The sequence below is a fragment of the Pseudophryne corroboree genome, chromosome 4 (genome assembly GCF_028390025.1).
Source record: "Pseudophryne corroboree isolate aPseCor3 chromosome 4, aPseCor3.hap2, whole genome shotgun sequence".
Classification (NCBI taxonomy): Eukaryota; Metazoa; Chordata; class Amphibia; order Anura; family Myobatrachidae; genus Pseudophryne; species Pseudophryne corroboree.
In genome coordinates this window covers 563,359,436-563,372,138 of record NC_086447.1, presented here as the reverse complement: position 1 = coordinate 563,372,138, position 12,703 = coordinate 563,359,436, and the positions used below count along the sequence as shown (strand labels likewise).

Sequence of the window (12,703 nt, the reverse complement as noted above, 5' to 3'; positions counted from 1 at the left end):
AGCGCTGAGTAGGTCTGAAGCTACTCAGAAACTGCACAATATTTTTTTTTAGCCGCTGTGCGATCCTTTCATTCGCACTTCTGCTAAGCTAAGATACACTCCCAGAGGGCGGTGGCTTAGCGTTTGCACGGCTGCTAAAAACAGCAAGCGATCAACTCGGAATGACCCCCTATGGCCCTCATTCCGAGTTGATCGCACGGTAGCTGTTTTTTAGCTGCCGTGCGTTGAGATAGTCGCCGCCTATGGGGGAGTGTATTTTTGCATAGCAAAGCTGCGTTCGCTTGTGCAGCCGAGCTATGCAAAAACATTTTGTGCAGTTTAGGAGTAGGTCTGGAATTACTTACCCACTGCGATCACTTCAGCCTGTCAGGTCCCGGAATTGACGACAGACATCCGCCCTCCAAACACTTCAATGCGCCTGCGTTGGACTCACCAATCCCCGAAAACGGTCAGTTGACGCCTGGATCCGCCTTCTGCCTGTCAATCTTCTTGCGTTCGCCGCTGCGATGTCTTCGCAGTTCTTGTCGTTTCCCAGCGACGGCCGTTGCCGGGTAACGATGCACCTGCGCAGTTCCGACCAGATCACACAGCTGCGAAAAAGTGCAGCATGCGGTCGGGTCAGAATAGTTTGAAGTATTTTGTGAGCAGCAAATTTGTTAGCAGTTGGGCAAAACCATGTGCACTGCAGGTGTGGCAGGTATAACATTTGCAGAGAGTTAGATTTGGGTGGGTTATTTTGTTTCTGTGCAGGGTAAATACTGGCTGCTTTATTTTTACACTGCAACACACCACACCCAAATTTAACTCTCTCTGCACATGTTATATCTGCCCCCCCTGCAGTGCACATGGTTTTGCCCATTAGCTAACACATTTGCTGCTGTGATCAATTCTGAATTAGGCCCTATGTCTTATTTGCATTTAGAAATAGTTTATTAAGTTAAATATATTCCTTTAAACAATAAAAGTCACGTCCTATATCCATTTATCTAATGATTCTTTGAACATTTGTTATTAATGTAGCAGTAGTGCCTCGTTACAGCTTATTATAACATCAACCAGTTGGTTGTACAAGGTGATCCCTATGTTTTGCTGTTAACCTTTCGGAGTCTGTTGCTATAGAAGGTATTTCTATATGAAGACTGTATGAATACATTTGCGCTAACAGATATGTTTAAATGGAATGATATCCCGGGTTGACAGGATGCCGGCTATCACTATACCGACAGCAGCATCCCGTCTACTGGAATCGAGGCAGCACGTCCGCTCGCCAAGCATTGGGCCTTGTGGCTCGCTTAGCTCGTCACAGGTTCTATTCCCACTAGGTTGGTGATGTGGACCCACCGACCGAGTGGGAATACCAAGCATTTTTGGGGATTCTGTGCGTCTGTATTTCACTGGCTGGGATTTCGGCGTCTGTCTCCTGAACGGAACGCCGGGATCCCGACAGTCGGTATATTGACTGCATTCTGTTTAAATACATCTGATGCTAACCAATACTTTGTTCTGTCTGTATAGTAGTTAATAGACATTAAGGGAAGAGTAATATAATTGAATCTGTTATATTGGAATATAGATAAAGTCTTGATTTAGGATATAGCGATACCTGAATACATAGTCATATTAGGCATCCACTGCTGCTTCCGTAGGGAGACAGAGCTGCTGCAGTATACAGATCCAAACGGTATGAATTTGTTCTGCATGTGCACGCTGATAAGTAACCCACTTTACCCTTATCATTATCTACTCCATCTATGCATGCCTGGTAAGTTGCCATTGGTTGGAGTCATGAGAAGGTCCACAAATAATATATACGGGGTTAGTGATATGAAAGGGGCCTTTGTGAAACTCTGACATTGGTGACAAAGGGCCAGCTGAATCTGCAGAGCTTTTGTAAAGAAATTGCCTTTTGTCGCATGTATAAATGGAATGAGATAGCTAGCATTCATAATGAGGTGAACAAAATGAATACAGGTTTGCCTTTGGCTGCTATTTATAACCATCTACCAACATTTTATTTGGGTACCACAAAATCATATATTTCTCCATTTCCTCTTGACTTGGCTCAGCTACAGACCCGTTTGCCAGAATTATACAGTACTACTGGACCCCTGGCATAGAATTTTGGATGTGAATAGTGAGAACTCAGCTGTCTATATTGTACTATCAAAGTGTCATACAAAGTGCAACTTTCCATACTGCCATTTACTCTTTTATGTTGTCTTTTACATGGGTTGCAAGACAAATGTAGCACAAAACTAATCTTTAGATTTCCTGTAATTACTTTATGACAATTAGTTTATTTGATGATAAACAAACTACTGTTGCTGAGATCCAAATGTGCTATAGTACGTAGCAACCTGCTTGATCTCCTCCGGGGTGTACTGTTGCTGGTTTACTTATCATATTAATGTTGGCAGGCTGCATGCATCCTGTGTGTGCGATGGTGGAAGTGTCTGTCCCAGATGGCTGCATTCAGCAGGTCAACTGGAAACATGACTGTAGGAGAGGGGTGATGGGTGGGAGAAGAGATAATGTGTCTGACATGATCAATGCTACTGGCTATGTCGCCCTTATATATGCATGTACTGCCTCCAGAAAAGAGGTCTGTAAATACTATATATATCAACACGTGATAGAAGTTTTATATATATATATATATATATATAATACTGTGACACCTCTCGCTTCTCCCGGGAACAGTGCATAAGTGGATCATAGTGGGAGACTCAAAATAGTTATGCCCATGTAAAGTGTAACAGCCTTGTTTAAAGGGTACCCATCGCGTATTCATAATTGCAGCAGCCAGTGTATTGGCATAGTGTGTTGGAATATGTCGATATGAATTGGTACCCCCTACAAATAATAATAATAAGTGGTTATTGTATTAGTAAAACGTTTTTTTTATAGTAAATATTATGATATTGATACAATTTTAATTTTACCAATATCATATTTCTTTTTCTACAAAAATTTTTTTGCTTCACTTTCATACTTTCAGTTTTATAGATTCCGTACTGTATTTTAGAGATCTCTTATCACAAAATCCTTAAAAGACAGAGAACAAAAGTACCTACATATTCATCTTCTGTATTGTTTTGCACTTGATTTTATGATAACATGAACATAATGATTTTGCAGTATACAGATGATATTTTGGTCATGTAATTCTTCCACGGAATCCTTAATATTGAACGGCAGAGGCATGCACACAAGTTCTTGTTTGTTGAGTAAGGAAAGCCTGAATTGTCACATGATGTAAAGCTATGCAGAAGTAACTTGCACTTGCCATAATGGGTGTGCTTGTCTGACCTTGTGCCCCCTCCTCCTGCTTCTCTAGGAAGCCATTATGTGTAAAGTGTCTGAGTGACACATATGCGTTGCTGCCTGGCTTCCATTTCAACTCACACAGTGAAGACTGATTCTTTATTTCATGTTTCTGCTTAGCTGTGTGTTTTATACCAGTTAAAAAGAAATACCAAAAAGTCAGTATTGGGTAACAAAGGTTTGTAATGTCCTGATCTATAAATATCTAAGGTAGGTGTAATGGTTAGCATTACTGCCTCACAGCACTGATGTCGTTGTTGGTTCGGTCTCCACTGCAGCCATAACTGTGTGGAATTTGTACAGTCTCCCTGTACCTGCTTGGGTTTTCCAGGGTGCTCCAGTTTATTCACAAAATCCAAAAATATACTGGTAGGTCGATTGGCTCCTGACAAAAATTCACCCTAGCGTGTATGTGTGTGTACATGTGGGAGGGGAATATAGATTGTAAGCTCCACTGGTGCAGGGACTGATGTGAATGGCCAAATATTCTCTGCTAAGTGCTGCGAAATATGTGTGCGCTATATAAATAGCTGGTAATAAATAACAGTTATATGACATTTATTTACATTTATACTTATCACCTAAGTAATAATAGTATTTATCTAGTATTCTAAACATAATGTAGGTCTAGACTAGCGATTCATGACCTCAGGAATCACTAGCAGTCTAAATACATTAAAATGGAAACCTCAAATAATATAGACTTAACTGGTTAAAATCATACTATTCTGTACTTTTTACAATTTTCTAAAGATTTACATTTGTTTCCAAATTGCTAATTTTATTCTGGGATAGTTTGAGGTATTTTGTGAGTTCATCTCAGCAATTTGCACCTGTCTGTATAATGGCATATTGCACATCAGCAATATGGAAATAGGCTTTACATTATGTTTCTTGTGTTCTGAAAGCAGCACTATGAGGTAAGACTTATGACACGTGACTTGTGAGTATCTCCTGTATCCTGGTCAGTGTACACCCGCTGAATTGTGTTGTTCGCAAGAAACACAAAAGTAATGTAAATGATAGCTGCATATTCAAATAGAAGGGTGGAAATCAACAAACAAATACAAATAAGCAATCATCTTGTAACAGCCCCACAGAGCAGACAGAGCGCTGTTCAGGGGTTTCAGTGGATGGGTTTCAGGGAGGTGGGGGCGTGTTCGAATAACAATAGCTGTAAGCCAATACTGCCCCTTCGTGAATGCTGAGCCCTGAGCTGAGGCTTTGGAACTTCAGCAGCTAGCACAGGGAAGAGAGCAGGCAGAGGAGCTCTGGGGATGGTGAAGAAGTGGGCTTTAGTGGAAAAGAAATGACAATCTCCTGGAAGACAGAAAAAGAGCTAGTGAATGAAGCACGCGGTGAGGCAGAAAGTATAGAGGCTTGGCATAGGTCTTCACAACCAGACATCTCTTCCCCACATCTGCTGTTCTGACTCGGAGATTATACTATGTATAAGGGATTTTCAGGGTCAAGGCTTACCAGCGATTTTTAGGCTCTAATGCTACACCAGATACATTGAAGGAATAGGACGAAACATCAGTGAAGGTTTGTGGACGCAACAACCAGACACACCTGCAAGTTTCCTATGGGATTTTAACTTTGTACCTCATTAGAAATGGTGGTGTTTATCAACACAAAGCTGAAATCACTCATCAGCTTGTTCAAGAAGAAGAGTAAGTAATCTGTAAGAGCCTGCTCACACTCAGTTTAGAGGTTTGCTGCTTATTTGTAAAACTTTTCAATCATATGTCAATATGTACTCAGTTCCAACATCTAACCGATAAGACCCCCTGCCTGATGTGTTTCCTAGCAGTGCAGTCCTGGGTGGCAATACATAACCTTAGCGCCCACAGTCATGTATTTGCTCACAGGAACTCCCCCCGCCTTGCACTTTATTGGCTTTGTATCATTTTACCAAAGATACACTCTCTCTTTGTTAAACTCTTTCAGTTAATGTTCAGTGGTTGGATTTGCCATTGTAAGTTGTATTCTTTTGGGGGGAAAAAACAAAAAAAAAACCCTTCCTACCATTCAGATTTCTTTTTGTTTGTGGTTGTGGATAGTTTTTGAATTGCTTTTTGAGATACAGATTGATTGTAGATACAAGTCACAAGACTGTGGCTTTATGTTACGTTTGATGTGGCAGAATAATGACTGTTACCTAGGTGAAAACATCTATGGTAAAGCCAGTGTGAATAATGCAATGTTATTTCTTGTGTATAGGACAGGTGTGACTGACATTTTATGAATGGTCTTCTTCAATGTCTTTGTTCAATAGCTCATATATGTTATATTCAACAATGACATAAATGCAACAGGATTACAGTATATAAGTCATACATGATAGAGTAACTGATAGATGTTATCATATGTGGGCTGTGCCCCTTCTAGACGTGCCTATGAACAGCTGTATTTGTTGTCTTGAGAGCCACCCTGCACACAAATTACTGAACAATAGAACTGGCAGCAGCATGCTATTGAAGGATATACTGTGAACAGGCACTTGTTAGACACTTGAAGCCATGAGTCAATGAAATAACAGACATTTAAACATACAATATAGGTCTACTAATGTCATTAATGTATTTGTATGCATACATTTTACCAACTGCTGTTATATTGCAGCGAGCCTTCTAAAGAGTAGAGAAGTGGACAAGTAGAGATGTTTCCCGTAGCAACCTGTCCAATACTATTTATTTTATACAAATGATAAATGTTAGCTAGAAGCTGATACATTTTCCCCCAGAGTTCCAACAAGAATCAAGGATCATATTTGTAGTGATGAAGAATTCCATACTGAACTACAGAGGCATCTCTGTGCTGACAACTATTCTAACCTCTGCATACAAGGAGCAAGAGGCATCCTAAAGCCCAGTACCCACGGGCCAATGTGTGAAAGATGTGTGCTGAGCGAACCGCTCAGCACACATCTCTCCCGCCGCTCAGCACAGCGCGATCTGTGCTGAGCGTGCAGGGGGAGACGGGGGGGCCGCTCATTTCACCCAGCGGGTGAAATGAGCGACCCGCTAGATTGGCCTGCACGGCAGGCCAATCTAGCACCAGCTAGATAGCTGCGCATCGCTATCGCTGTATGGGGTACACACGGAGCGATCCTGCTTAAATTCTAAGCGATCTAGTCAGATTGCTTAGAATATCGCTCCGTGAGTACCCCCCTTAAAGCAGATGTATCAAATACCAATGGTTTCTGTGGTTACACTATCCCCACATAGGGTGACAACTTGTTCCCATAGGTATTACACAAAAATCTTACTGTGCCATGTATTGCAGTGGAGTACATTTTGAATTTCAAATATAGTTTATACCATGATGTAGTATAAATTTATACCATGACGCAGTATAAGTTTATACCATGATGTAGTATAAATTTATACCATGACGCAGTATAAGTTTATACCATGATGTTGTATAAGTTTATACCATGATGCAGTATAAGTTTATACCATGATGTTGTATACGTTTATACTTTCTAGTATATGTTTAGATATTATTCTTTTTTAATGTTAGTGACTAAATATATGTTATGTATAGGCTATGGTGCTGATGTGGAATTGGGAGTAAAAGAAAAAAGGAGTACTTGACACCTTGACAAAGCCAGGCATTTGGGGCAGATATAAAATCTGTGCAGAGAGATTTAGATTTGGGAGGGGCGTGTCCTACCCCAAATCTATATTGCAGTGCACTGGTTTTCTAGGCTACAGGCAAACAAAAAAAATAATAATTTAGACTCTATCCATTGCACCATGGTTTGTCCAGGGTCAAAGTTACTCCTTTTGTCTTTGTTTTTCCTTTGTGCTTTGCTCCAAAGTACGGTTTTAAGGAGTGCTATAAGGGGGGTACGCACGGAGAGATCTGTGCTTAAATTCTAAGCAATCTGACTAGATTGCATGTGTGTGGGGGGGGGGGGGGGGGAGATGTGTACTGAGCGGTCTGTGCCAGATCGATCAGCACACATCTCCCCTCTGTATACCGGGCTATACTGTAGGTCTATTTGTATGCAGAGTGCATTTGCTCCAAAGTAATTTGATTTATTGCTAAAAGAAATGTCTGGTGAAGCTGTAATCGTTGCTCTCCTCCCTCACTCTAATGACTCCTCTCTTTTAACTATGCTGCAAAACAACAGGTAGTGGTATTATTACTTATTAGCTGATAGTACTGTCTCTGTAGCCAGGCTAGCCTGTATATTGCTCATTAGGTGAATGGAGGAAGACATGACATTACATGAGATTTAATTGCAATGCAAGACTCTTCTGGAGACACAGTGAATTGGTGCACTCAGTGACTCCAAAGAAATACAACTTCTGTAGTTAAACATTATTTATTTATTTAGTTAGTTAAACATTAAAGAACATCCATACTTTTTGGGAGATATGGATTATTAAATATGTCTCTGACAAGGACCAAATAGTAGAACCTGCATTTCACTAAAGTAATAAAAAAAGGCTGATTTTCCATGCATTGAACTGCAAGGAAAATGTGCACACACCGCAGATCCATACTTAATTCACAGTAGACCTTTTCAGAATAGGTTCCATCAACCAATATTGTAGAGCTAGATACAACTCCGTTCTCCTGTGTCATGAGTTGCTCTGCAAACTGTGCTTTGGCTTCAAGTAACAGAGGGTGTACATGTAGGGGGTATATTTCATTAGAAACAAGGGCCGTAAATAGGGGTGTTTGAGCGGTGCCATCGCAAAGAGCACCGGGTTCTGTGGGTGGCAATGCTGCAGTGCCACCAGAGTTTTCTTTGGATGCTCCAGACATGCACACTGCAGCTTGTACAGACACCTGGAGCATCCTGAGGATGCACCACGCTATTATTATTTTCCTTTATTTATATGGCGCCACAAGGGATCCGCAGCGCCCATTACACAGTACATAATCACATGAGCAAATAAGAAAACAGCACTTACAGTACAAGACAATATAGGACAGGCATAGAAAACCCTGGGGTTAGGTGCCATCAAAGGGAGTATGGAGCATAAGATAGTTTAAGTAAGAAAAGGAACGGTACATGAGGAGATAAATCCCTGCTCTTGCAAGCTTACAATCTAAAAGGCAAGGGGCTAACAGTGAGCATAGACAAGAGGGTTAGGAGGAGAGTTGGCTGGGTTTTGTGAGTGGGTCTTGACAGCCCGTTAGAAGTTTTGTAGAGAGGTGGAGAGTCAGAGAATTCCAGAGATAGGGAGCAGCACATGCAAAATCTTGTAGGTAGAAGTGGGAGGAGGTAATCCATTGGCAGGAGAGACGGCGTGCATTAGCACAGCGAAGAGGATGGGTGGGAATGTAAAAAGAGATAAGGTCGAGATGTAAGAGGGAGAAGAGTGGGTGAGGGCTTTGTAGATGAGTGTGAGAAGCTTGAATTGGATTCTGAATGGTACGGGTAGCCAGTGAAGGTCCTGAAAGAGAGGGGATGTGGATGTAGTACGTTTGGTGAGGAAGATGAGATGGGCAGCAGCATTGAGGATAGGTTGGAGTGGAGAGAGGCATTTTTGAGGGAGGCCAGATAGGAGGAGATTACATTAGTCCAATCTGGAGATGACCAGTGAGTGGATAAGAGTCTTAGTAGCGTCCTGGGTGAGAAAGGATCTGATCCTGGAGATGTTTTTGAGATAGAAATGGCAGGTTTGTGAGAGGTGCTGAATGTGTGGTTTGAAGGAGAGGGAGGAGTCAAGGATTACTCCAAGACATCGCACTTTGTGCTGTTGTTCTCTCTGGTTGGAGGCCCAGTCCCCTCTGTATAACGTTAAGCGCTCAGAGGGGCGTAGCCGGCACTGGGCGCCATAAAGCCCTGCTACAACGCTGTAAAAAGATTCACTAAATGTGTAATTTTATTGAAATGATATTTATAAGACTGTCCTATATTTAATGACCTTTGATGTATAAAACAAACATCTTTATACCATAAAATAAATAATGACCTAGTGCTCTTACTTGTGAAATAAAAATGTGTGTAAAGTAGCTGAGTGTACCAGGGACCATTTGTAGATTATAAGACCGTATATGTACTTAGTGGCAGTGGTATTGTTAGCTCAAAGGGTGGTGTCAGTAGATGCAGTATCTAAAGGGGGGTACTCACAGAGCGATCGCTGCTTAAAATCTAAGCAATCTGACTAGATTGCTTAGATTTTAAGCATGATCGCTCCGTGTGTACCCCCTACAGCGATAGCGATACGCAGCCCCGCGCATCGCTATCGCTGCTGCTAGCTGGGTGAAGGGAGTGCCCCCCCCCCCCCTGTCTCCCCCCGCACGCTCAGCACACATCGCGCTGTGCTGAGCGGCGGGCGAGATGTGTGCTGAGTGGTTCGCTCAGCACACATCTCTCTCACATCGGCCAATGAGTACTGGCCTTTAGGCACTGGGATGAGCTGATTGCGTTATTAATGATGCACACAATGGACAATATGAACATCCTTATCTTTATACCATAACCTCCCATTAAGAGTCATGTAAATTAGTGAAAACTAACCGGTGCAAAAAACCCCCCAAAAAACAGGATTTCAATTAAGACCGGTGTTCATTTTTTTATTAAAAGTGTTCTCTAAAATGGTTATCGGCTCATAACCCCTTCGGTGGTATGCATGGAAATTTTCTGGGCTAACCAGCGCCGACAGTGCTGGCTACCCTGGAAGATTTCCGTGCATACTACCTCCTGACTCCCTGGGGACAGCTGTGCAGCGTGCATGGTGCCCGGGAATCAGCATACTCCATTATGGAGTTTAGCCATCCAGGGTGTGTTTTTAAATTGAAAACCCACCACTGAAAGGGGTTAATGTGCGCATGGCCCCTGCTGGACATACACAATATTGGAGAATGCACTGTTAGAATTTAGCACAATGGCCCTAATTCAGGCCTGATCGGAGCAGCAAAATTGTTTTCTAATGGGCAAAATGAATGTGCACTGCAGGATGGGGGGCAGATATAAAATGTACAGAGAGAGTTACATTTGAGTGAGTTATTTTGTTTCTGTGCAGAGTAAATGCTGGCTGCTTTATTTTTGCAATGCAATTTAGATTTCAGTTTGAACACACCCCACCCAAATCTAACTCTCTCTGCAGATGTTATATCTTCCCCCCCATGCAGTGCACATGGTTTTGCCCATTAGAGAACTATTTACTGCTGAATTAGACCCAATATCAGTTGGATAAGTTCACTAAACATGTATGTTGACACTAAATACAGATAGCTACATTTTTAAAAGTACAGATATGTTTCACAATCTAAAGGGGGGTACACATGGATCTAAGCAATCTAGTCAGATTGCTTAGATTTTAAGCACGGATCTCTCGTGTGTATCTCATACAGCAATAGCGATGTGCGGCCCCACGTGTCGCTATCGATGGTGCTAGATTGGCCTGCATGCAGGCACAATCTAGCAGGTCGCTCATTTCACCGCTCATTTTCTCTCTCTGAGCGGGGGAGAGATGTGTGCTGAGCGGTCTGTGACAGATCGCTCAGCACACATCTCTCCCCGTGTGTACTGCCCGTTAATAAACTTTACTTACAAAAAAAAAAATACAAGTTCTAATGCTCTTTTTATTGCTTTGGAATCAGTGATTGTACAAACTCATCATGTCTGTACAAAAGTATTATATAACTATACAAAAATAATGACACAAATAACCAGGCATCAAAATATCACTTAAAACTAAAAGAAAATTCTATGCACCAAACCTTTGTGTATGTTATACTGAACCCTTACAAACTCTTACAAACAGGTGTCTTGCTACAGGTCAGAAGCTCTTGTCAGTCCTCCCTTATCTTTAGTAAGCGGAGTTATGGCAGTGATGGGTCCACTATGGTTTTACTAATTGATTCTTTGCTATTGAATTGTATAGTTGCTGTTTGTTTGTTTTTTTGTTTTTTTACCACAGTCTGTTTACAAGATAAGCCAATAAAATATCTTCCGTTTGATATTCTTTTTTCCTCAAAATAAATGACTTCCTCTATACAACCAGCCAAATCCTTAATGAATAGTAACTCTGTTATTAAATTCGGCTCAAAACTGTACTTCCTTGCGATAGATATATATATATATATATATATATATATATATATATATATGACTTGTGCTTTGTGAATGGCTAGACATTTATCTCACCATTACGTATGATTTTCTCATGTGCATTAGCACTTAGTGCTGTTGCCTTGCAGTCTCCACCTGACACCTGCCTCTGGGGATGGTGTGGCTGCATTTCATGCTTGTTCATATCCATGGCAACAGTACAAAGCATGGAACACAGGATATTACACTGTGACATAGGCTCTAGGAGTGCGTGCGGTTTTATGAGAGACACTGTCCTCAGGAAGATAGTTTCCTCCTTGTTTAGTATCACTTGTCTTTCAGTTCCAATAGATACTTTGTAGCAAATGATATAACTGGTCTTCAAAAGTAATTCAGTTTATAGCACACATAATACTCTTCTGAGCTGCATGAAATGTGTAATTTACATCCTACAGTGCATGACCGCTCCAGTCAGTGTAAAATATATATGTATTTTTTTATCATTTATGATCATAATGGATCTTTTTTTCTTTAGCTGAACTGGAAGGGAAGCTACACTATCAAAATATATTTTGTATCAAAATCCTGCATTTCAATTCTAACGTTCTTTCAGTAAAATGACTGTTGTGAACTAATTAAAAATGTACATTCTATGGCAGTTATCTGTTGAGTAGAAATAGAGTTGTATTTGTCATGTAAAATGGGTACTAGAAGTAGAGGCAAGTGGATGCTGGCTCGCTTCCATAACTTAATCCCACTAATCTTGGTTTTAGTGTGTAATAGTATTAATTAACCAGTTTCTTTCTGGTTAACTAGTTCATCAGCTTTTAAGGTACTTTGGCTATTTCTTGTGCATTATTGTATTATATATAGCAAGTGACTACCTATGCCAGTTCACACATCAGAGGTCTGGCTCAGAGTTTGCCTATGTTATAAGTCCGCGTATGTGTCCCGATTGTCACCACTTAGAGATGCAGAACAAAATTGGCCACAGGGTCTGTGGAATTAATTGGGCTTACCTGGGGGGTGACAAGAGAGTGGCTGCATCCAAAGATGCTGAACCGCTCACATAGGAGGCCATACACAGGGATAGAAACTGCAGGTGCACGTTTCAATGGTGGGACCGATTGGACTTCTAAAGATGCTCTGAGATGGAAATGCACCAGCTCAAGACGCTGCAAGTAGGCGTCGCAGTCTAGAGAAAATGTCCCTGGCATTAGCAAAAGATGCAAACACGTCCGCTTCCAACTCAGAGTCATGGCCCATATGTGTCTTGGCAAGTACGACAAAGTGTTTGTATTGAAAGATTAAATTGTTATGTAATATATGTGACGTACCCATCTCTTACTTACCTGG

At 41.3% G+C, this 12,703-nt stretch overlaps 1 protein-coding gene across 7 annotated transcripts in view; it reads left to right on the top strand.

Moving 5' to 3' along the window:
- NHSL1 (NHS like 1) overlaps window positions 1-12,703 on the top strand; it is a 349,242-nt gene that overhangs the window by 280,380 nt on the left and 56,159 nt on the right. The window contains exon 1 of one of the 7 annotated variants that reach the window (XM_063917433.1): window positions 4,604-4,997. The exons of the other annotated variants lie outside the window; for them this stretch is intronic. Coding sequence (XP_063773503.1) covers window positions 4,940-4,997 — 58 coding nt within the window. The 5' untranslated portion in view covers window positions 4,604-4,939. Of the gene's footprint in view, window positions 1-4,603; window positions 4,998-12,703 lie in introns of those variants that run through there. 7 annotated transcript variants of the gene reach the window in all.